The sequence below is a fragment of the Condylura cristata genome, unplaced genomic scaffold, assembly GCF_000260355.1.
Source record: "Condylura cristata isolate star-nosed mole 26May11 unplaced genomic scaffold, ConCri1.0 scaffold00029, whole genome shotgun sequence".
Classification (NCBI taxonomy): Eukaryota; Metazoa; Chordata; class Mammalia; order Eulipotyphla; family Talpidae; genus Condylura; species Condylura cristata.
In genome coordinates this window covers 13247865-13272638 of record NW_004567130.1, presented here as the reverse complement: position 1 = coordinate 13272638, position 24774 = coordinate 13247865, and the positions used below count along the sequence as shown (strand labels likewise).

At 49.5% G+C, this 24774-nt stretch overlaps 1 protein-coding gene across 2 annotated transcripts in view; it reads left to right on the top strand.

Annotated features, from left to right (window-relative positions):
- CCDC60 (coiled-coil domain containing 60) overlaps positions 1–24774 on the top strand; it is a 143927-nt gene that overhangs the window by 102239 nt on the left and 16914 nt on the right. For both annotated transcript variants that reach the window (XM_012730953.1, XM_012730954.1), the window contains 4 exons: positions 1838–1933; positions 7334–7441; positions 17605–17695; positions 22594–22831. In XM_012730953.1, coding sequence (XP_012586407.1) covers positions 1838–1933; positions 7334–7441; positions 17605–17695; positions 22594–22831 — 533 coding nt within the window. The remainder of the gene's footprint in view (positions 1–1837; positions 1934–7333; positions 7442–17604; positions 17696–22593; positions 22832–24774) is intronic.

The following is a 24774-nucleotide window of genomic DNA, read 5'->3' as shown; positions in this document are numbered from 1 at the left end:
GGGGGTGGGGGCGTGGTGATGCCAAAGCGGTTAAGTCTTGAGCACACACCTCACTTGGCGTGGACAGCCACCTCGAAACGTCCCCCAAGTTTGGGCCACGCTGGCTTCTTGCCAGCCAGACACAGGTCCAGAGAGGCCAGAGCCTCAGGTTTCCCAGAGACAAAGCTTTTTCGTTTTATGTAAAATCTCCCAATTTCAAAATACAAGCAACTGATGCAATTACACACACACAAGTAAACTAATTAAAACGTTTCTAATGGCTGGATTTGGTCATGAACAAAAAAACAGATGCCCAGTGAGTCTGGTTTGCTAAAAACCAAACAAAAACAGCCTTCTCTAACTGAAATTACTTGCTCTATGATGATGAGAAAATCTTAAATATTGTATTAGATGTAATTTAATCTTTTCCACTTTGAAACAGTCTTTTTTTTTTTTTTTTTTTTGTAAAAATCCAGTGGTTTCAGAGATGAGCTGCCTATCTGGGCTGCTTCTCCCCTTCCCTGGGCATTTGCTTCCCCCACGCCCACGGTGTCAGCTTTTAGAGAAGCCCCCTATTTTCTGGTTCCTCATGGTGACCAGCTGTTATGGTGACAGCTGGTTGCTGTTGATCTTTTGGGGCTCCCCGGGCACCCTCCTGAAGTTCCAGGTGCCACCTCACGGCTGGTGAATTGATGATTTACAAACACACCAGTCAGCAGTGTACAGAACTGGAGGAAGCCCCCTTAAAGGAAAGACCAGAAGCTTGAGACACTAACCCAGGCAAGGCCTCAGCTGTGCCCATCTCCATTCCTCATGTCCCGAGGGCTAGGACCTTGGCGAAGTCACCTTCCTCCCTGAAGTTAGAATCACTGCAGTGCTGCTAGTTGATCTCCTGGTTGACACCCCCCAACCCTAGGTTCTCAAAACCACTGCCAGAGGGACCCTTTCCAGATGCCAGTCAGATGGTGCCCTCTCTCAGCTGAAGCACCCCTCTTCAGAGAAAGGGCCAAAGCCTCGCAATGGATCTCCAGACCCATGTTCTCTGCCCACCTCCTCACCCCACTGGTCATCACACTACTGCCACATCCGTTCTCCTTGTTGTCTTAGGAACACAGCCCACCCCAGGGCCCCAGCACATGCTTTCCTGATTCTCTGCCCCAGACATCTGAATGCCCCAGACATTGTCACACCCCGATTCTTAATCACCTTCTCACTGACACGTTCCCCAACGCCAGGCTTGAAACTACAACCCCCCCAGCCCTCCAGACCCCTTCTCTGCTGAGAAGCATGATTTCTGGCAGCTTCATCAGGTCACCAGCTCAGAGTGTAACGGCACAAACCCAGCTGGTACCGCCTTCTAAACACCGAGGCTCTGACTAGGAACCACCATCCTCCATGCAGCCTGTCTTTGACGAAAACCTTGGTACACAGGGCACCGCTGTGCACCCCAAAACATGTGCACCATCTGGAATGGCTGGGGCGGGGGTTCAGCAGATTCCCACTCCCGGGCAAATCCAGCCCCAGTAAATAAAGCTTTATTGGAACACCACCACACACATGACCAACGTGTTCACGCCACTGAGGAGTTTTGACATAGACCCCGAGGCCAGGAGGATTTGTCCGGCCCTCCAAGCAGGCACAGCTGACCTTTAGCAAACCACAGAGTTTACCTATTTAACTTGCTTCCTTTCTTCACTCCTCCATGAGAACTGCATCTGGAACCTTCATCTCTCGAGTGGGAATGACTGCCGGACACACAGTAAGCGTCCAGTGACAGCTGCCACCTCAGCCCCTTCGAGAGGAGGCGTTTAAAGCTGCTGCAGTTGTTCACTCGTGTCTCTTTCTGCTTTTCCTTCAGCACGTACGATGACAAGATGAAGAAGGGAGACATCTTCCGCCCCTTCACCCCAGTGCACAGCTGCATCATGTCCTCCCTGCTACCTGAGGCCCATGTGTGAGTAGTCTCCCCTCCGGCGTGGCTGGCTTGCTGGCTAACTAATAAACCAAAGCCAAAGTAAAAATAACTCGTTGAGCTAACTCCTCAGGAGACGGTGGATTGTTCCTTTGTCCTCTTAAAACGAACATGCAGCCTAGAGCTCACACCAGTAGTTGGGGTGTAAAAATACCAGAAAGCAGACACCGTGGTCCAGAGCCACGAGGCACATCAGCTGGGACCGAGCCCTGCCGTTCCGTACCCAGACAGACTCGGATGTCAGTCTGCAGAGCCTGGTGCCACCCGTCTACCGTCCTGGCCGCGCCATGCGAGGAAGTCTCAGCCAGGGCGCAAGGGACACCATTTCCCCAGGGCCCGAGAGCTACTTGCGGGAGAAGCCCGGCCACCCTCGACCCCGAGGCATGAACCCACCGCAGCCTGGTTTCCAAAGCACACTCCAAAGCACACTCGCTTTCTAAACCTTGGCATTTTGTTCCCCTTGTGTCTAGTCCCAAAGAATTTCAAATGCAACTTCTGTTCTTTTTTACTAGTTAGCACTTCATGGCTGGAAGATTCCAGATGTAGAGATAAAAACTCTTGACTTGGGGGCAGGGTCCCCTCCCCACTCCTCCAACAAATCCACTTAGGAAGGATACTGAGCAGCAGCTCTGACCTCCACACACTAGATGTCACTGGCGCACCTCCCTGCAAAGGGACAATGTCACCAGACTTGGCTAAATGGCCACCAGGGGCAAAACTGTACCCACTCTCTATTCCACTGCCCCCCCCCCCGGCTGAGAACCACTACTTTAGTGCAATCAAAATGGCAGGATGGAAAATAAACTATGTAAATATATATAATTGTTTAAAAAAATGGTGGGATGAATTCTAGACCCCTCTGTCTGCTCAACTGTCAAATACTTACTAGACCCCTGCTGTGTGCACAGTGATAAATGCTTCCTCGCATGGCATGGCCAGGACAGTAGACGGGTGGCATCAAGCTCCACAGGCATCCACCTCACTCTGCCTCTCCGCACCCTGTGTACAGGTGCACTGTTAAGACTCTCCTTGCAGATGAGCAACTGGCCGCTCAGAGAAGTGTACACACCCGTCCAAGCCACACAGTTCAGGTGTTGCTGCACGGAGTCTTTTAAATCCAGCCTGTCTAATGTCAGAGTCTCAATGCTTATTACCATCCATACACCACCCAAGAAATATATTCCAAGGCCTTGTCTTCACAGCTCTTGTGATACATATTTGAAGAGTTATGTCTCGTGTACTTGAGAGTTAAAATAATGCAAAAGTAAAATCATAGGTGGAGATGGTAGTGGGGAGAGGTCATTAATCAGAACACTTAGTTCAAGGGTGGAAGTTGCCACCCCCGTCAACAATACCGTCATCACCACCATCACTACCTGTTTGGACATACTCCCCACCCTGCCCTAATATCCAGCATTTGATGAAACCCAATCCCCCCCCCCACACTTTGGTCCTCCTCTTTTTGATTGATACTGTGATTGGTTTCTTTTAGACTGACTTGAGACATTCCAACTGGCAGTCTAAGCTTGATGTTGGTAAAACATCTTGTCAAAATAACCCCTGGGATTTTGCCTGTGTCCTTGGAAACACTCGCACTTCTGTCTAGTTCTCCCACGGACAAGTCACCTGGAGCCAAATGGTGTCGGCCAGTGGTGGGTGTACTTTCACCTGCACAGATGTCATCTGGGGTCTGGAGGAGGGGGCTTCCTGGGAGATACATCTTCCTGGCCACAGCCTGAACTGATCAAATTGAGGCCTCCGTCAAACTTGGAGGTGACTGCAGAGTTACTTGCTCATGTTCCTTCAATGCCCAATGACAAGGTTAAGCCTAGAGAGCGGCAGCATTTGCAAAAATTCTTATCAGAGGAATCCTAATCTTCTGACTCCTGAGTCAGATCTTTATACCAGGTTTGAGAGATAGACCATTCTATTATCATCATTATCACGGCGATTATTATTGGTCATGGCCGAGGCCAGGGAACAGGAACTTTTTTTTAAAGGGACAATAAATACTGCAGACTTCACACACCTCTTGCAACTCTTTGGCTTAGCTGTTGCAGACTGAACTGCACAATGAATAAATGTGGCTGTGTGCCAGTCAGGTTTTATTTGCAAACACAGGCAACAGGCCAACCCCTGCCCTAGACCGAAAGCTGCCCTCTCCTTGGCTATGAAATGGCCTTGTCTGCATCTGATGTCTGCATCACACCCCAAAATGGAGTGGCTTCAAACAACAGCCATGTGTTATGACTCTGAGTTGATAGGTCAGCTGGGTGATTCCATGGGTTCGGGTTACCATGGCCGACCCTGGCCGGGCTTGTTCTTGGGTGCCCCCCGCCCCAAGCAGACGGGTGAATCGGAGGCTGGCCCACCTAGGACAGTCTCATTCACAGGTCCGCTGGCTGCTGGCTGGCTAGAATAGAGGAGTGTCTGGACGCACGGCTCTCATCACCCGGCGGACCCGCCTGGCCTTGTGCACGTGGCAGTTGAGAAGGGACCAAGAACAAGAGCTTAGACACCCAAGGCCTCTTAGGCCGAGGCTCACAATGGACTCAGGGGCCCGTATGTAGTTCTGGCCAGTGCAAGACATCAGGCCAGCTCTGATACAAGAAGTGACAGAAAGACTCCACCTCTTGGCAAAGGGGAGGCAAAGCTGGGGATCCACTGGGGTAGAGAACAGGTGTTTTCTGCAATCATTCCAAGGGCTCCAGGTCACCGCCTGCCCAGTCTATTCTCAAACACTCAGATGGCAATCAGTCCCTTCAATCCCAAGGTAACTGGTCCTAAGATCAGCTGGCACAGAGTAAGTGCTCTAGAGGGCACAGACTATTATTATGTTGATGCTTCTGGTCTCCATTATCCATTATATCAGTGGTTCTGCATGAGAACTGTGCTCAGAATGCGGGGGTGGGGTGGGGGACATTCCCAAGCCTTCCCCAGCTCTCTAGGTTACAGCAGTGGACATCAAGGTGTCACACCAGCTCAGGGAAACATCAGCTCTGAAACTGCCACCTTGCGTTCATTAACCAGAAATGCACCAAGCCACGTCTGTACCAGCTCAGGGTGACCTGAGAGGACAAGGCCCTGTAGCTTGCAGGCTCTGGGCTAGAGAGGCGAGTAAACACGTAGTTCCCACAGAGCCGGGACCAGGAATGTAGGGACAAGGGGACTGTGGTTAGGATGGGAACATTTCAGAACCTCCTAGACAGAGCGTATCCCGAGAAATCAGCGAAGGCTCCTGATGGAGGTGACATCTGCGCTGAGACCCAATTGCTGAGAGGCACATGCAAGGAGGGAGGAGGAGCGTGTATCCAGAGCAGGACAGTGCCAGGCGAGCACCCACCTCACCCCACCTCAATACCCGCCCTTATTCAGATGAGAACACCAAGGCGCAGGACCCACCGGGGCCTCACTTTGACACAATCACCTCCTACAAAGTCCCTGTCTCCAATGCAGCCACGTTCTGAGGTTTTGAGCATAAGGACTTAAACTTGAACTTGGGGGGGTACCCAGTTTGGCCCGTGTTTGAAGCCCACAACAGGGCTATTTTGAAGCAGGAAGGGTCAGGCTTGCTTCTGTTCATATCACCTGCAGATCAAGGCTGAAGCTCAGGTGCCCAGATGCCCTGAGAGCAGACCCCACCTCACCAGTTAACACCTTTTACTTCTCCTCCCACACAACCCACAGCCCAGGCCTTCAGGGGCTCTAAGCTGTCACCAGCAGTGGGGGACAGGGTATCCCCTGGGTCTTTCCCACCTCACCAGTTGACTCCCTTCCCAGCTCCCTGGGGTTACAGCAGTGGGCATCAAGGTGGCACAGCCCAGGGGCACGTGGCACAGCCAGCCACTGTTGCTGCTGCTGCTGAAATGCTGGACAGCGCCCAGGGCCCAGAGAGGCCAAGATGGCTTCAAGGGGACAAAGACAAGAACTGGCAGGGCTGTGGGCTTACGGAGCGTAGAAGTGAGGCAAGAGCAGGCGCGTGGTGTCAAGACTTTGTGGGAGGACAAAAGGGGGAGGCAGGGGCGCCAGGGAAGCAGAGGGCCACTGACTAGTTTCCCTAAAAGCTCGTTCACGGAGGTGGGGCGTAGGGCGGGGTGTGGGGTGAGGTGGGCAGCTCTCCTTCAAGCTGAGGGAGGCGGGTGCCTCCCAAGATGGCCAGCAACCCTGGGGCAGCTCCACACATGCCCCCAGGGCCCGGCCCCACCTGCTGTGGCAGTGTCTTCCTGGACAGAGTGGAGGGCTTCCGGCCTCTGAGCGGCAAGTCCAGGCACCCTGGGGGAACATGGATCACGACTGGACGCCACTTCAGGAGAGCGCGCTGGTAATGGAGGCCTGGCGCCCATTAGCGTAAAGGGAGACATCGTGGGGGGTGGGTGTGGTCAGGACTCCACCTGTTTCCAGGAAGAACACGGGCCCAGCTTGACCCTCTCCTGACCTCACTCTCAGGCATGACGGTGCCGGCTTCGTCCAACCCTAGAGAAATCAGCACTCGCCCCATGAAAACACAGCCTGAGGTCAAAGAGACTCAGATTCAACCGTCCAGACCCCCCTGATCCAGTGGCTTTACCTCTCTGAGCCTCGGGGCTCTAACCTGCAAAGAGGCCCTAACAGTACAGGGTGGCTGGCAGCAGAAAATGAGGTCGTCAGACCCCACCTCTGCCACCAGCACACTGTGGGGCTGGACCGAAGTGAACGCACCTCTCTGAAGCGCGGATTCCTTCTCTCTGAAATGCGGGTCACAACGCCCAGAGAATTAAACAATGTGTGGGTGACCAAGCCCACACCTGGGTCCCTGTCAGACAGAGGGGCCTCCCCCCAGGGGAAACCATGCGTGATGGTCCAAATAACATAGCCAGTGTCTTCTTCAGCCCCTGGCAGAAACTTCAGCCGAACGACTTACACGTGGAAAGCAGCTAACCCGCAGGAAGGGAGCACAACAAACACACTAGCTTCTGTGTTTGCAGGCGGCTTTCACACTCACAGTGTGTTTGTTGTATTTTATCGGCTGAGCAACTGGCTACCTATAGGGTATAAATTTCCTTCGATCTTCTCACCTGCCTGTGTCAGGTCCTTTATCTGAGGGACCCTCCCTCGTCCCTCCTCACCACACAGCAACCAGCATAGAGTCACCTCTCATGGGCTCATCTGCCACCCACTAGCCCAGAGACGCAGCGCAAGTTCCTTAAATCCTCTGAGCCTCAGATTCCTCATCTGTGAAATGGGTCCGCAGCAAAGGATGAATAAACCGGTGTAGGGAAATACTTATACACCCCCGGAATGTGCCAGCAGCCCCCTAACTAAGAGCCAGCCCAGCCCCTACCTCTGTCTCCCGAAAGTGAAGGATGCTGTTTTGACCGAACCCCACTGTGCCCCCCCTTGCAGGGAGCCCCTGTTCCGCCAGCTCTGCGCGCTCCACTGGCTCCTGGAGGCGCTCACTATCGACCACACGCACCACACCATGAAGCCGGTGATCACCTGCTGGAATCCAAAGTAAGGCTGCGTCCCTCAACCCGCCCTACTGGCAAGACCCAGCAGAGGGAGTGGGGCTTCCTCTCCTCCGTGTCCTCCCCCGCCTTGGCCAGTTGGGGTGGGTGGGTCGCTTTAGGAGCTCTGTGCAATCTGCGTAACTCACACAAGGGGCAGGGGGCTGGCGCCAGGGCACTGGCATGCGTGTGAGCCAACTGCGGGCCTCTCGGCCAGCTCCGCAGTCAGTGACATCACACCAGAAACGGAAACCGATCAGCCAGGGCGGGAGGATGTACACCCCAGTAATGGGCTGGCTGGACCCACACCTGCATCATCTCCGGGCTCAGACTGTGCCTCCCCAGCTCGGTGCTCCCTTTCCTTCTCCTCTCCCCCCTCCCTTCCACTTTTCCCTTGTTCTTTGTCTTGTTTCCTCTTTTCTCCCAGCTTTGCTTGTTTTAATACACACCAGGGGCTCTTTCTCGCCCTTGGACTTCAGGGGGTTCCTCCATTCAGCCCCTGGAGTGGCTGGGTTGGCCCAGCCCAACGCTCCAGAATATGCTGTGTACTCCAGAGTTCTAGCTGCACCCCCACCAGAAGGCCGGGGCCACACGGGAGCCCCGAGGCCACTGTCGCAGGAAGCACCTTGCACACCCAGAGCAGGACAAGGACTGGCAGGCATGAGAAAGCATCGCTTCCTAAGCAGCTTCGCGCTAGGCTGGGGTGGGGGGTGGGGGGCAACCTGGCAAACCCTTTACCTGGTCACCCAGGTAAAGAACCCTAAAGTGAGGAACTGGGTTGTCTCTGTGAACATCTGCGTGAAATGAAATATCCCCTTCGGGATATCCCCTTTCACAGTCCTGCCTCCCAGGAGAATTCGTCTGTTTCTCTCCCCAAATCCTGAATCTTAATTAACTCCCCCCACCTGGAAGCATCCACTCCCCACCTCCCCAGGCCCCATAAGCATTCATGTCTGGGCCCTGAGCCTCTTGCAAGCAGAAATATACATCACACATCAATTGGCAGGTAAAAAAAATATTCCTGCTGATTCCATACTTTGGGTTGAGGTACATTTAAAACCATAGTTTCTCTTGACATGCAGTCTACAAACTTATTTTTTAAACTTGCAGAATTTTTTTTCCCTAAATAATGTAAATCCTGTGTACAAAATGGATCTTTCAAAATGGACCGTCTACCTGAACAAGAGGTTGGGGACTGACAGAAGTAGGCCCACCAATTCACTCCCAGCCCTACCAAGAACTCCAGTTTCCCCCTCAAATAGCTGTGTGGCTCACAGAAGGTGGTGAAAACCACAGCCTTAAAACAGTTCCCACACAATATTTTTCTTTAAAGCAAAGCTGCTCATGTAATGTTCAAGTAAATGTATTCTTATCAAACATTTTTTAAAAATTCAGAAGTAGAAAGCAAGAAAGCCTTGATTTCCCTATCCCAGGCCACACACCTCCCTGGAGAAAACTCCAGAGGTCTGTTCTTTCTCCTTCCAGATCTTTCTAATGTCTTCCTACACAGATACGAGGGGGTTCTTTTTACAAAAATGAGGTTATAACTCTGTACACAGTTTTCTACATGGGCTTCTCCCCCAATCTCAAGAGGTCTCACAGACATCCTACATATGTACAAAATTTCTACCTCCTTTCAACAATTTCCACTTTCTCTTAATAAAAGACCCCACAGGGATTACAACTGAGATGAAAAAATGCACAAAATGATGTAAGAATAAACATATTATTAAAAAAAATTAAAACTAGAAATTACACACACAAATACACACAAAAGTCTCCGCAGGGTCTTTTGTGGGGTGGATGGACTTTACTTTAGATAACCCCCCCAGTACAGTTAGAAAAAGGCTCTTCTCATGTTTTTGCCATTTCAAAGAGAAGAACATCCTTCTATGTACATTTTGTGCCCAGCTAAAAATATTTCTGTTGGCCAGATTCTGAGAACTGGAATTTCTGGGTCAAAACAACATCTCATTTTTTTTTTTTTTTCACAGTTGATAGCTTAGATTCTAAGAAAAAGGCCCCCGAGCTAGCAGACTTCTCATGGCATTTGTCTTCTTGAGCAAGCTCCCGGCAGCAACATTTGGGGAGGGGGTGGCTCCCGAATGTGGGTGCGTGGGCACCCTTGGGCTCCTGTTCCCCCACACTGAAGAAAGAACATCACGCAGAATTCGCACTGAGCTGATGCAAAAGACCATCTTTACTTCCTCTGGCTGGTTTGAGAAATACACCCAACAATGTAGTGAAAAGACACAGCGGTCCCCTGGAGTTGGGGGTGTCAGTCAGAGCCAGAAGCTTGGTTCAGAGCCAACAGAAAAACGCAGGTCAGAAAGAATCCCGCAGGAAGCCAGAGCATTTGCTGTGTTTTCAGTGTGGCGTTTTGTTTGTTTCCTAGTGAACCATTTGCTCCTGAAGGTGATTTTCGTTTGTGGCCAGGGGTAGGCAGGCAAATGTCTAATGCACAGTTCCCCTGCTCTCCAGAAGTAGAACCATCCCATCTGGCTTGATGTGGTAGGCTATTGTGGGGGCCTAGGAATGGTCAACATTTTTTCATAGAAATTAATAGTGATGGGGTCCTCCTGGTGGCGCATGGGTTGAAGTGAAGCTACCCGCAGCCACCTCAGTGCGAGTTCAATCCCCGGCCCCGGAGCTGACCCACATGGCACAGCAGACCTCTCCTGACCCGCCCGCTGCTCCCCTCAGCAGTGTACTTCGTCCATCTGCCTGTTCTGCTCCCCACCGCCCCTGAGCCTCTTGGCCTGTATCCCAGTTCTGTATGCATAAATAAATTTTTTTAAAAAAAGAAATTAATAGTGATAGCATGTACAGAACCACTCCCCCCACCCATAACCTACCAAACAGGAACTTTCTCCTTTCAGATACTGGGAGAAAGTTGGAACCAGCCATGACTTGTACCAGTGCTGACTCCTGTATAAATATCCCCACTGTGGCTGGCTGCAGCCTTCCCGACATGCTGGCTTTGAACTTTGTGTCAGGACAAGAGGCACAAATTCCATGTTTGTGAACTAGTATAGCTAACTCCAGCACACTGCTGTTTGGGATTTTAAAAAAATTTTTTTTTCCCAAATATGGGCTTGGGGATTTAGGGAGGAAAGTATGTTTAAGTTGCCTAGAAAGTGCCAGAAAGCATCTATGTAGATAGCAAAGAAGAACAGTGTCCCCTAACTCTACTAGTCAGATTAGCCTCCCGATTTAAAGAGCACAGAACCACTGAGACTCGAGGCAAGGAAGGAATTAAGCCTCTGAGCAGAATTTTACCAACAGATTGGGGTGGGGGACAAAGCCACACCCCAATTGAACCAAATCTGGTTGCAAAGATAAACAATCCAAAGAACAGCCTCGAGGGACAAATAGCAAATCCTCCCCTCTCTTGTCTGTGTATTCTCACTTTCTACCAACAAGAAGACAGTGTCTCCTATCACTAAAGCATCTGAAACAAAAACCCTGGGCCCACCCCCTGTGCATGTTCTAAGAGAAAACGCCCATCCCTGGGGACCTACAGACCCCAGAAGTTTCATTTCTATTGGGCAGAATGACAGCAATGGCTCCAATCCAGCCCCTCTATGGATTTAATAGCAAGCAACTGGAGAGGTTCAACACCTCAGTGTGAACTCTGTCCAGGCAGCAAAATTTGATGAGCTGGCAGCCGGTGTGCTGCAGGCAGAGAGGGTATCTGTCCGTTGCAAGACCCCACAGGTGGCTGCTTAGGTGAGCGGATGGGTGACAATTTCTGGGCTGTCTTATGTGGCATCTAAGTCTCTAATTAGAAAAAGAAATTCCCCAGCTTCATCAAATGGCAATCCAAACACATTACCATTCCCAGCATCCTCATTAATCCAACTGCTAGCAGGAGAGCTTATTTCCATTGACAAGATGAACGGGTCCACACCGAGCCAAAAGTGAGCCTTCGATAATGAGAGTGCCACCCTTCTCAGAGAGATGCTAGCCTCTGTCTAGGCAAAGGAAGCCTGGCATTTTATAGAAAGGCCCAAAAGCCTTGACCCAACCGGTTGGGATCCACTGTTTCCCAATTCTGTTTTTTCCCATCATTTGCATTTTAGAAAAGAAACATGGACCCTTTATTACATCAAACCCCACCCTCCCAGAAGGGGCTGGGGAGCGTCCTATCATTAAACCTATATTTCAAGGCAGGAGAAGAACGAGCAAACATTTCACTAGGTGCATACTAGACACCAATAACAGTCACCAGTCGCTTCCCATCCTTCAGGTCATGTTTAGCTGCCAAATAATTTATTAAGATTTTGGAACTGGATAAGGGATTGTGGACCTACCTTGGTATTGTTCTTCCTAGAGACTAACTTTCCAAAGACCAGTCAGCAGGACTGACCCCAGAGAAGGACACGGCTGTCATGGCCCTCTACCCAGCCTCACTCACTTCTTTTTTTATGCATACAGAACTGGGGTACAGGTCAGAGGTGCAGGGGGATGAGAGGATTCACCAGAGACAGAGTGGGGAGCAGGACAGGCAGATCAGTGAAGTACACTGCTGAGAGGAGCAGCGGGCTTGACGGGAGAGGTCTGCTGTGCCATGTGGGTCACCTTCTGGGCAGGGATCAAACTCATGATGAAGTGGCTTCAGCTTCTCAGTGCTGTGCTTTAACCCACTGCACCACCAGGGAGGGCCCTCCACCCACTTCTTAACTGGACAGTCCAGGCAGATACAACCCTGATTTTCATTAACAGAGTCCAGGCACTCAAGAGCTGGGTTGCCCAGACATACGGAATCCACCCCTCCTGTAGGGAAACACAACTGGCTGAAAGGCCACCACACTTCAATGCTGCAAACAGGACCCCAGCAGTAAGTGCAACTCCTTTGTGGCACAGCAGAGCCGGCAATGAGCTGGCTTTCTGTGCCAAGCACTGGGCCAAGCAGCTGACCTCAGCTGAGCCTCGTTCTGACTTCCAGATGAGGAAACTGAGGCTCATTGAACTTGCACAGTTGCAAAAAGCTGTCAGGACTCGGACCCAGCTGGAAAGCAGGTGCATTTAACAACTCAGGGCTCGTTCCCTCCCTTTCTCTGAAAGACTACACTTACTTGAGGGGACAATGTAGTGACCAAAAAAGGAATATTTGCCAGGGGACCCCAATTTACCAAGATAACTTGAAACAAACATAACTTTCTTTTAAAAAAAATAATAAACACACACACACACCCCAAATGATTATTCGATTCTTACTGCTGTGCAACTGAGTTTGGTGATTCAACTTAATGAGAATATCTCTCCTTTGAAAACTGAGTGACTGTGAAGTTCACCAGCAAGTGGCTGGACAAACACATTTCAGCCCTGTCCCATCACCTCCAAGTCTTCATCAGAATGTCGCTCTTGATGGGGGGAAAAGCCAGCGCCTTCTGAATCACACGCATGAAAGCAACTGTATCAAAGTAGTTTCCCCTTGTTCGGCACTTCCCTCTGCTCACACCCCCAAAGTCTCGTTTTCTTCCAACCTACTTTTATCAGGCACTACTTGGGCTAGCAGTGAAGAAAACCGACCCCATTCCTTTCTCTAGAGCTTCTCCTCTAAGGGAAGTGGAGGGGCAACAGACAATGGCCATGCAACAGTCAAGACACTCTGGAGTGGCATGAAGTGCCATGAAGAAGAAGCTGGCAGGGCGAAGTGACAGAGCTGGGGACAAGGGGACAGCTTTTCAATGGGGTTGTCCAGGGGAAGGCTCATAGCAGGGGACATTTCAGAGAAGCATCTGTTCCCCTGCTCTCCTCTCCGGGCTCATTCCATCGCCTCGGCCCTCTTCTCCCATGCTCAAGTGGACTTCTCCGCAGGAGCAGGACATGTGGAGGGCACCGATCTCTTGTGGGTCAGGAAGGAGGCAGGTCAGGGCCACCTGGCCTGGCAGAGCCCAAGAGACTCCAAGAGCCTGAGTCTCTAATCCTGGTACAGAATCAGCAGTTCCCTCTGTCTCCATCTCCATCTTGGACACAGAAAAAGACCAACGGCAGCCTACTCGTTCCTCCCTGCCCCCCACACGAGTCCAGAGAGGGAGAGCCAAAGAAGCCTTGGGTGGCCACAGCAGAGAGGCCCTGTAAATGACCGCTAGGAACAAAATGTGCTTGGGACATCCAGCTAAAGTGATGTGGATATGAGCAATACCGTCTCCCCTTGATTCCTGGCAAGGGGAGCCCCAGAGATCTTCAGCAAGAGATGAATTATGGTCTGAAAAGCATAGACACTTCACCCGGGCTCTGTCTCAAGGCACCCTGGGCCCCTCCGGCCAAGTCACACTGTAAGATCTCACTGGAAAAACCACGTGGCATTAGCACGGACAGTTTCACTCACGCAGATCTGGTGTCAGGCTCCACCTCATTTCACCTTCACAACAACCCTCTGGCGGTGCTGCTCTTCTTTTCGCGCGTTGCAGATAAGGACAGTGAGCCTCAGAAAAGCTGAATGACCCGCACACTTCACTCATGGAGGAAGGGGGAGGCGGGGAGGCCGAGGGCTGGGAGAGCCGGTCCCCAGATTGTTAATGAAGAGACACCACACCCCTGTTCTGACACTGAGGTCACTCAGAGAGTGCAGCAGGGGCATCGGTTGGGTGAACGAGGTTAAGCTGCCCAAGAGGACACCCCCTAACCTTGAGCATTGGACACAGGGGCTCCACTCACTGTCTCTCCGGGCCCTAAGCTGGGGGCCGCCCACCTCATCGGAGCTCCCTACCATAGACACAGCAGCCAAGAGCATCTACTTGGGGACCAGGTCCTTAAAGCCTCCACTGTAAGCTCCATGCCCCGTCCAATCATGCATTTTTGAGCACGCATTCTGGCTTTTGAAAGCACAGGTCAGTGCTGCCCTGACTTCTAAGCCTGGGTGGTCCTGGACTATTTGGCGAAAGGCACAGAGAGAAGGCTGACTGCCCCAGCCCCGCCCCCCAGGCCATGGGAAGGAGCCCCAAATGCTCCGCCCTCTTCCGGGACCTCAGCCCACAGTGGTCAACAAAGCTCAGTTTGCTTGCAGTCAGTCGGCTCCCACCCCCACCCCAGTGATCTCGCTTTGGGGTTTATTTGCTGCAGAAAATGAAACATCAGAGAGATTCACCCTGTCTGGCCACGTCCTTAGTTTATAGGCAACTTTGCAAAGGCCAAGGCACTGGGCTTTTTCAGCTCTTGTGGAATCTTGCTGCATTTTGAGTTCATTCAACCTACTGCCTGATGTGGCAAGATTTCAGGTCATCCTGGAAGCTGGAACGAACCACCCCCCCTTCCTATTGGGCACAAATATGGAAGATTTTGAAAGCGTGGCTGGGACCAGATTTAATTTTAAAAGGAGAAGGGAGGTTGCTTTTGAACTTCAAGAAGACTGGAAGCACAGCAGGGCCGCATTAGCAAAGGGAAAAAGTAAAAAGCCCTGTGGTCTTGCAAAAAATCCTGCTCCAAAGCAGAACAGCTTCCAGTTGGTGAGCCTTAAATCAGACTTCAAAAGCACCACTAGTTTAAATATTGTTTATAGGACTGAAGTATTGCTCCTTCTTCCTCTGGCTGAATTTTAAATATTCCCTAATTTGATTACTCCAGAGAGAGGCAGGCAGAGCCAACATTAAATGAGCTTCACTTGTTAATTATTCAGAGGACTTTTTATTGTGTAATCAAACATAAAGTCTTACAAAAAGCTTGGAGACACATTCTCACCCGGCCCTTCCCAGCCACTTTGGCGTCTTGATTGTTGTGGCCGTGAGGTGGCAGGTGCCCGGCAAGGTCCTGCCAGAGAAGAATAACCCCCTTCCCATTTAGTTGGTAAAAAGCTTTTGAGGGCCCTCCCTGGTGGTGCAAAGGATCAGGGCACAACACTACAAGCTGGCCTCAGCTGCTTCAGTACAAGTTCAATCCCCAGTGCCGGAACTGACCCACATGGCGTGGCAGACCTCTCCTGACCTGCCCGCTGCTCCCCTCAGCAATGTACTTCGTTGATCTGCCTGTTCTGCTCCCCTCTCTGCCTCTGGTGAAGCCTCTCACTGCCCCTGCACCTCTGGCCTGCACCCCAGTTCTGTATGCATAAATAAATCTTTAAAAGAAAGGACCCAATGGGCCCTCCCTGATGGCGCAGCGGGTTAAAGCACAGCACTGAGAATCTAAAGCCACTTCCGCATGAGTTCGATTCCCGCCTGCCCCAGAGGTGACCACATGGTGTGGCAGACCTCTCCTGACCCGCCCGTTGCTCCTCCCCTCAGCAGTGTACTTTGTTGATCTGCCTGTTCTGTTCCCCGCTCTGTCTCTGGTGACGCCTCTCACCGCCCCTGAGTCTCTGGCCTGTACCCCAGTTCTGTATGCACAAATAAATAAATCTTTAAAAAAAAGAAAGGACCCAAAAAACACTTTTTTTTCAGCTAAAATCCAGATATATTTTTTTTTCCAAAAAATACTTTTGATTCTGCTTCTTAGAGATTTATATATTACATATTATATATCATTTAATATATTTTTGGTTGTCTTTCTTTCCTCCAACATCTGAGCAGAATCTGCCCCCAGCACCAACACTCATCAGCCCGGATAAGTCCAGACTCCTGCCGGGGCTTCCCTTGACAGCAAACTGGTGTGACCCCCAAGTCCCTGCTCTACGCTAGATGGCTGTCAGCCAAATCATTCAAATAACCCAGCTACCTAAAATCTTCTCTGCAGAGAAAATGGGGGTAAAGAAGGAGATGAGTGAATGGATGGGTGGGTAGGTGGGTGGATGGAGAGAGATCAGTAAACAGGCAGAAATGTGAGCGCGCACATACTTGTTTCTCCACAGAGATCCACCACTCCAGAGCTGTAAGTCCCAAATCTAAAAGACTCAGAAAACTCAGTTTTCCATAACACATTTGGCAGCAATATCTGACATGGCCAAACTGATTTGGAGGCAAAATTTGCCTTGAAGATATTTATAGTCTTTACTTACCCCACCTCATGCAAATTATCAGACATCATTACAGAAATAGTGATGTGTCTGATTACGGTATGCTGTTCCAGGCCCCACTGGAGGGGTGACAGTAAGAGGTGGTCTATGCAGCACAGTTCCTTTACAAAATGCCAAAATTTTTAATTTTTCAACACATCTGGTTCCATGGGTTTCAGAGAAGGGATTATGGGCATGTCACTAACAGAGCCTGCTGGAACCTCAGTCTCTTATTCAGAAAGGTCTCAGTCCCTGAGGGGAAGATTCAGGTTTGGTGGATCCAGAAGTTTACTTAATTGGGTGGGAGGGATGATATTTAAGAAAAAAACACAATGCTCAAATACAAAATCAGGTGCAGGGCCCTGGGCGGAACCCAGGCAAGAGAGGGCCGTTCGAGTCACTGCAAACCAGCACCTAGGAAAGTGACTTACGCTCCCTCCCACCTGTAAATTTTCTCACCTGTAAATTTTCTTGTTATAAAATGGAATGATAATATATATCTCATGTAATGATCAGATTTAACATGTTATATGTGCATTATATATCACTTAATATGTAAGGTGTCATATTATGTATTTGTACATTATATCAACTTATTATAGATCAATATGATAGGATATTAATATATGCTACATGTCCATATAGTATACGGCATACATTATATATAATATGACATGTACGTGATATATAATAATGTTGAATACATCACAGGGTTTTATTGAGATGATTCGGTGAGAATCGCAAAGAGCCTCACAGAGAAATTTGGTTCAGTAAATTCCAAACCAGTGATCTGCACGGTGTCACTCACCCCACAAGCTCCCCCAGCCCCTCCCCGAACCCCCGGTCGTTAATGACAGGTGTTCCAGGGATGGTGGGACCCTGTTCAGGTTCAGAAATGAACCTGTGTCTCGATCCAGCCCAGGAGTAAGCGTGAACTTGCCCTGGAACTACGACCAGACCGAGCCCAAGATGCAAACAGGTGTAGCTGCTCACACATACACCCCCACCCTCCACTCCTCCCAGCAAGCGGGGGTCTCTTCTAACCTCAGTTCCCACCTGCCAGACCCCACTGTGAGGAAGTGTCCCCCTACTTCCTCAGCAGTGCAGGAAGGGGGAAGAAAATTCCTAACAGGGACCCGCCACCCTCCACAGTACATTTATTTATTGCCTGTCCTATAAGCCCCTTAATAAGCCGAGGCTCTGAGAACGAAAAACCCATTCATCTGCTTCTCACTCAGGGACCCGGGTGGAAGCAAGAACACAATTAAAAAAATCAATAAGGACAAGTCCATGGGCCAGCGATGGGAGCATTTCCTCACGGCGCCAAAGGTGAGCACAGCCAGCCCCTGGTGACAGCCCAGCCCCTGGCCGGCCCAGCGGTGTCGGATGCTGGGGTTTGGTTGGGGCCAGCCTCTTCTCTGCGGGACTTTTCTCCCTAGCGGGGCCTCTAAGTAAGAGAAGTCAAAACCGCACTGTGGGACGGTTTTTGTAAATTTTAATTAAAATGGTTACCTGGGGCTTACAGGAGAAATGACATTCAGCCGGGTGTGGCTGGTGGCGAAGGGGTGGGCTGGCTGAGGAGCTGCTTCAGAAGATGCCCCAGAAGGAAATGGCCTCCCTTCTCCCCATCTCTTAAATCAGTAGCAAGCGTGACTGTCTCTGTCAAGTCAGTCAGAAAATAAGTGAGCGATTAAACAGACAGGTTTTTCTAAAACCAGAACATGTGTGTATGATGACAAGGACATCAAGAAGTCTATTCTTTTCACCCAGAATTATTTCTCACCCCAAACGCCCCAAATTCGTCTACGGAATGAGCAACACAATCATGATTATAATAGTAACGGCCAGTGTGACAGTGACATTCGTAGGGAGACCACATGACTAGTGTGTTCTCTGGCCCTGTGCCCCTGTCCACAAACGGGCACAGTGCTGGTGCCTGCCGACCCCACGACATTAGGAAAGGACGCCAGGAAACAATGTACAAGGTCACTTTGAAAATGTTTAAATGTTCAACACTGCTGCAGCCGTATCAACTCTCAGTCACTTTTTAACACAATTGCTGTGGGCCAAGTCTTGTGCTTGTAACCGTTATTCCTACTGTTGCTGCTGCTGTTGTTATTCTCAGGTAGGGAGAGCTAGCAGTTTGGACTCAGAGAGGTTAAGTGACTTGCCTGAGGTAACACAGCAACCTAGTGGGTAATGGCAGAGCTAGGAGCTCATCCAGGTCTGTTTATTCAGCACTGAGCTCCTCCGATGCAAGTATTCCGCGGCACCCCAATTACCATCGTATCTCAGGAAGAGTTGCACCATTGCTTGCTCTTCTGTCAAGGTCCTCCTAGATATGAGAAGTAAGAGCCTTTGTTTTCATCACAGAAAGTTGCACCTGCCTCCAGGGAACAGAAACAGCAGAAGCCACAAACCTTTAAAAAATGTCCTTCAGGAATATTCACAACTAAAGTTGGAGGAGGAGAGAATACACTGCTACACTTGAACTCTCATTTAAAAAAAAAAAAAAAACAAACAAAAAAAAACCTCTCTTTCCCTGAATTCCCCAGGGAAGTTTGTGGGTTGAATTCCAGCCTGCCGCAGACTAGGGGAGACCTAAGTTGGCCACTGTGATCCAGTTTACTGAGTCAGACGAGTCCTGTTCTCTCTCCTGAATGCACTTCCTCTGCCTGTAAAATGAAGACTTTGAAGGAGAGGTTCCAATCAGCGCCAGCAGCAACTGGTATGCCTCTCTCCGTGTAAAGCTTGTCAGGACCAAAGCAAACGGCATACGTGACCATCAGACCAGGTGATGCAGGAGGGAGTGGTGAGGTCTGTGGCAAATAGAATGTATGCTCACGGAGCTACACACAGAAAAAATCCTCTATTCAGCTCTAGATTATGTTGCCAGATGAGAATGGGAGCCCTGGGCTTATTGTTTTCAAGAGAGACCAATAGTCTCAGTTTATATAAAAATTCTCCAGGCTGCAAACTTTGGGCCAGTTAGAAATATCTCCCCATCCACCACCAGTTTAAAAGTCCCTGCTTCTACGTAAGTATAAGGAATCATTCAGGAAAATCTTTTCACTGCCAAAAAGCAGCCTCTACTGAGGTGAAACACAGCAGCTGGTTAACACTGCTCTTGAGTGAAATATAAAAAATGAGAGAAGAAACACTGGGAATTTAAGTCATTTCAGAGAGTCAGTTCAATAAAGAACCAGCAAGATGCTGAAACTGCCTATCTCATCTCCACCCTCTCTCCCTGGCATTTTATTTTTCTGTCACTTTCAATTAGAAGTGTCAACCCTTCACTTTGGATTTCCTGGCTCAGGTTGTTAATTGAATTTTAATTAACGGTAACATTAGGAGCACAAGATGAAATCCTGGTGTGAGAAGACACACACAGAACTCTGGATGTGGAAACTGCTCTGATCAGCCGGGTCCATTCTCCCGGTTAGTGGATAAGGAAACCGCAGCAGGGCAACGTGACTTGTCCAGTCCCCTTACCCCCAGGTCTCCTGGCACTAAGTGCCAGGGACACAGCCTGTCCGGCCTTCAAAAACACCACTGATCTAAAAAGCCTGGTCTGCAGGGTCAGGAGTGTGATAAAACAGGAAGAGGTGACCCCCACAGGGATTAGCCCTGAGCCCTGAGCTCATCTTTCCCCAGGTGACAGAGTAGAGAGGCTTTTTTTTTTTTTTTTTTTTTTTTTTGGCTGAAAAACCCCTTGACCAGCTGCCAGGTCAGGACAAAGGTACATGACATCATACCAATTTCTCAAAGGCAAGAACATATCTACTTTGACATGTGTTTCTTTTTTTTTTTTTAGGATTTATTTATTTATGCATACAGAACTGGGGTACAAGCCAGAGATTCAGGGGAGGTGAGAGGACTCACCAGAGACAGAGTGGGGAGCAGAACAGGCAGATCGACGAAGTACACTGCTGAGGGGAGCAGCAGGCAGTTCAGGAGAGGTCTGCCGCGCCATGTGGTCACCTCCGGGGCTGGGGATCAAACACGCACTGCAGCAGCTGTGGCTGGCTTGCAGTGCTGAGCTTTTACCGGCTGCGCCACCAGGGAGGGTCCTTGATGTATGTTTCTTCTTCATCAGTCATTTTGTGACCCACACACTCATTTGGAGAGTTGGGTGACCAGTTCCACAGTCCGTCCTATTCTGAAGAGCTCCTTGGTATAGACCTTCACTGAAGGCTCTGACGGGGAGGGGTGATCACAGGGAGAGACAGCATGGAATCGATCTCTTCCCAATTCCTCCTCATCCTGTACAATCAAGAATCCCTCACTTTTTCTAGGAAGGGAAGTTGCGCCACACTCAGGCTCCCAGGCAGAAACCAATCAAAAAGTTACTTGTGGGCTCTCTAAAGTGACTCCTGCTGGATACATTCTCTCCATCCTATTAGGTGTCTGTTTGATGTTGCTGGGAGCTGTCTCCTCTCCTCTCTCCCGAGGGTGTCAAATCGTGGTGCGCTTCACTGGGAGAGGAACTCAGTCTGCACCCCCCAAGCGCTTTCATTTTAAATGTTCTCAGATGAAATTGTTTTACTAACTGAGCACAAACGACAGCCCCAGTCCACACTAAGCTCTGACCCTGCAGAGCTGAGGCTCTACTTTTCCCCACTGTGAACCTGGTATTAACACGTCATAGAAAATCCTCAAGTTTGGGGTCAAGAGCATTTTCCATGCCACTGCGAAAGACTTTTAAAGCACTTTTTTAAAGATTTCTTTATTTGTGCATACAGAACTGGGGTACAGGCCAGAGGCTCAGGGACGGTGAGAGGCTTCACCAGAGACAGAGTGGGGAGCAGAACAGGCAGATCGACGAAGTACACTGCTGAGGGGAGCAGCGGGGGGTTCGGGTGGGTTTTGTTCGGCCTTTTGGTCTCCTCTGGGGCAGGCGGGAATCGAACTCATGCGGAAGTGGCTTTAGCTTTTCAGTGCTGTGCTTTAACCCACTGCGCCACCAGCGCGGGCCAGACTTTTTTTTTTTATTATTATTAAAAAGTTTATTTTTACATCATTTTGCACATTTTTTTTTTCATCTCAATTGTAATCCCCACGGGTTTCCCATCACCAAATCACCCCTGTGCCACCACCATAGTCCCGTGCATTTCCCTCCCTTCCCCTCCCCCCCACGTTTTTGATCCCATTCCCCACTCGCAGGCCAGACTTTTAAAGCATTTTTAAGCAAAGCATAATAATTAGCTTTGGAATCTGCCTGGGCTGGAATCCTGACTCTGTCACTTCCTGGATGTGTGATCTTGGGCTAGTCAGGAAGTTTCTCTGGGACTCTGAGATGAATTTAATGAGGATGCGAGCCCCCCACCGTGTTCTGCAGTGACATCCATCAAGCCAGCAGGTGCACATGTGCACACACACACCGGCGCACACGCAGCATGCACACCACCGCTCCCCTCTGGCTCCTTCCCTGCCCCGAGTCACACTTCCCTGCAGGACTCGTCCTGCCCGCCCTCCACAGCCCCCAGGACTTGCCTCTACTCCTTTCTGCCCACAACACGGTGCCCCCCCTCCCAGCAAGACTGCCACCCCACTGGACGAACCTGCCTCCTCACTCTACCTCCCACGTGTCAGGCTAGAGCTTTCTCCATCTTGCAGTAGTTAGAAAACCCCCATGAATACAAATTTTCATCCCTTAAGGCCCAGGCTTCAATTTGGTGAACAAGAAGTAGATCCAGGCAATCTGGGGTCAAAACCAAAATGCAGCTCAGGAAATTAGACTCATTCTCTTCCACAGTTTAAAAATCAACCCTCTGATGAGCACACTGAGACAAAACTGGCATCACTGACGAGACAAAACTGGCATCACTGGAACAGGTCTTTAGCTTCCCGGGGTGACGTCCCCAGGCAATCATGGTACTCACAGAATAGAACGAGCCCCCACCTCGAATCGAATCATGTTTCAAATAATACATGACTTGAAATCACCTCAACAGATGACAGAAGGTCACTTCAGCCCCAAGATTTGTCTCATGGTGTTTGGAAAGATCCAGAAGGAATTCTCATTCAGAGACATGTTTTGTTTTGCTTTGTTTTGTTTTTCTGTCTTTCCTTCCTCCCTCTCTTCTTTCTTCCCTATTTCTCCTCATCTTCTCTCCCTCCCTCGGCCCCTTCCTTCCTTTCTCTCTCTCCCTCTGACTCCTTCCTTCCTCCCATCTTTCTGTCCTTTCCTCCTCCTTTCTGAAATCTCTCTCCTCCCTTCCCCTCAGACCAAGAAATTCAAAATTCCCATGCCACGAGCCACCAGCCGCAAACTCAGCCGGAGAGGGTCAACGCTCAGTCTGTCTCGGACCAGTGGGGGATCATCCCCCCAGAGCAGCATGATCTCTGTGAACCCCGGTTCAGACGAGCCTCAGAGTGTGATCACCCAGGTGACGGTGGGCAACAGGGACATCGAGGACAATGAATCATCTTCGACCAAGCCAGATGAAGAGCCGCTCCACATCAGTAAGTTCTACCTAAAGTCTAACCACCTGCCTTGACTATTTCCCCCAAGCCAGGAATATCAAGGACTCCTGCTCCTGCTTTGTCCCCACTCAGTGGGAGGAGAGACACGGGACCCCTACACCTATTCAGTTTTCTTGGATTCCTTTGCTTTCCCCAGTGGAGATCAGAAATACACTCTCTAACTCAGATTCCTCAGAGTCATTTCTCCTTGCAAAATAGCCCACAGTCATCCACTGCTTTTCTCTCTATTTTACTATGTAACACATCACTTTATTTCAATAATCTTTTTACTTGGCTCCAGCTTATACAAAAATTATCCTTTCAATATGTAGTTTATGCAAAAAATTAATGAGATATTTTATATGTTTTCATTTGATTTGATGTCTACTGTTTGGTGCTGACACGGAAGCCTACTAAAGGTATAATTTGCATATAAAATTCATTCATTTTAAGCGTTCAACTCGATGATTTTTAGTAGATTTACAGAGTTACACAGCCATCACCATGCTCTGATTTTAGACCATTTCCACCAACCCCAAAGAAATCCTTGGACCAGTGACAGGTCTTTTCTTTTTCCACCTCCAGCACCAGGCAGCCATAAGTTTGCTTTCTGTGTCTAAGGATGTGCTTTTCCGGAACTGTTTATATATGGACATTGTATCACTCTGACCCTCCCTCTGGAGCAACCTTTTCAGTACCTCACAATCTGGGAGGACACAGGTTCTTTAGAAAATCTTCTGAAAGCTATAGGCCCTCTCTCCGGGGGGGGGGGGGGGAATCCAAACACACCTAATCAAATTTTGTATATTCTTTTAGGGGAAGCCTTGTGGACTCCCACCAGATGGGACTCTGACTGGATTTTATCAGTCCTATAAAAAAGTTCTTTCTGACATCTCCTTGGCTTCAGCTTAGACAGTAAAAGGAGATAGAAAAGAGGATTTATATGGAAAAATGGAGACATTAGAAGGAAGAAAGAGAAACACAGGGATTTGAAAGACGTTGGCCCGTGACAAAATTACTGACTCTGGTGCATGGGACAATTCCCGATGTGTCCCCATCTGCTATGTTCCTAGTGGTGCCCAGGTGAAGCTTGTCTGCTCAGACAGTGTTCTTTCACGCCATAGCAATGTGCATAGCAACCAAGGCTGGGTGGGACAAAGCTTGAGCTGTCAAGAACTGCATGCAGTGCAGTTCATGAGCATTCAACAGCAGTTCGGGGTAGACCAGAAAGCCCAGCTGGGGATCTGCTCATTGAAGCTGGAGTGGGCAAAAGTCCAGGAGGTGGTCAGGACACAGAATAATAAGTGCCAGTGAGGTAAATTCTCACCACTCTTTTTGACAGGGTGCTGAACAGGGCTTCAAGTCCTGAAAAACCATTTGTTGAAGTATCGGTGTGGTGATATGTGGCAACACATATGCTAAAAACAGTTTGCTAAAAAGAAATGTTAAAAAGAAAAATGTGGAGGAACTGAGGAAATCATCTAAGATGTGACTCATATGGATTTCTTGAATCTTCTTTCACTCTACACATACTAATTGAGCAGCTATTATGAGCCTGGAACTGAGATTTATAGTACCTTCCCTCCCCAAGACTACTTTTAGGGAAGGAAGAAGCAGACAACAGACAAGAAAGTCACACATTGCTAGGGCACTGTAGGCAATACATAATCATAAGATAATAAAACAGAATGCTGGGTGGGGGCAGAGCTAGTTTAGCTGGTAGCCTCTGAGCTCTGATGTTTAAGCTGAGATTTGAAGGTATGAAATTGGTGAGGGAGGCAGTGGTCAGAGTATGCCTAGTCAAAGGATTTCAGAATTATTCTAAGTGTAGCAAAGTCTCTGGAAGGTTTTAAGTACAGGACTAGATTTTTCCTGCAATGGTATCTCTGTATTTATTAAAGCTGTATCCATGCTGTGTGCCTTTTAACTCTTAACTTAGAGGA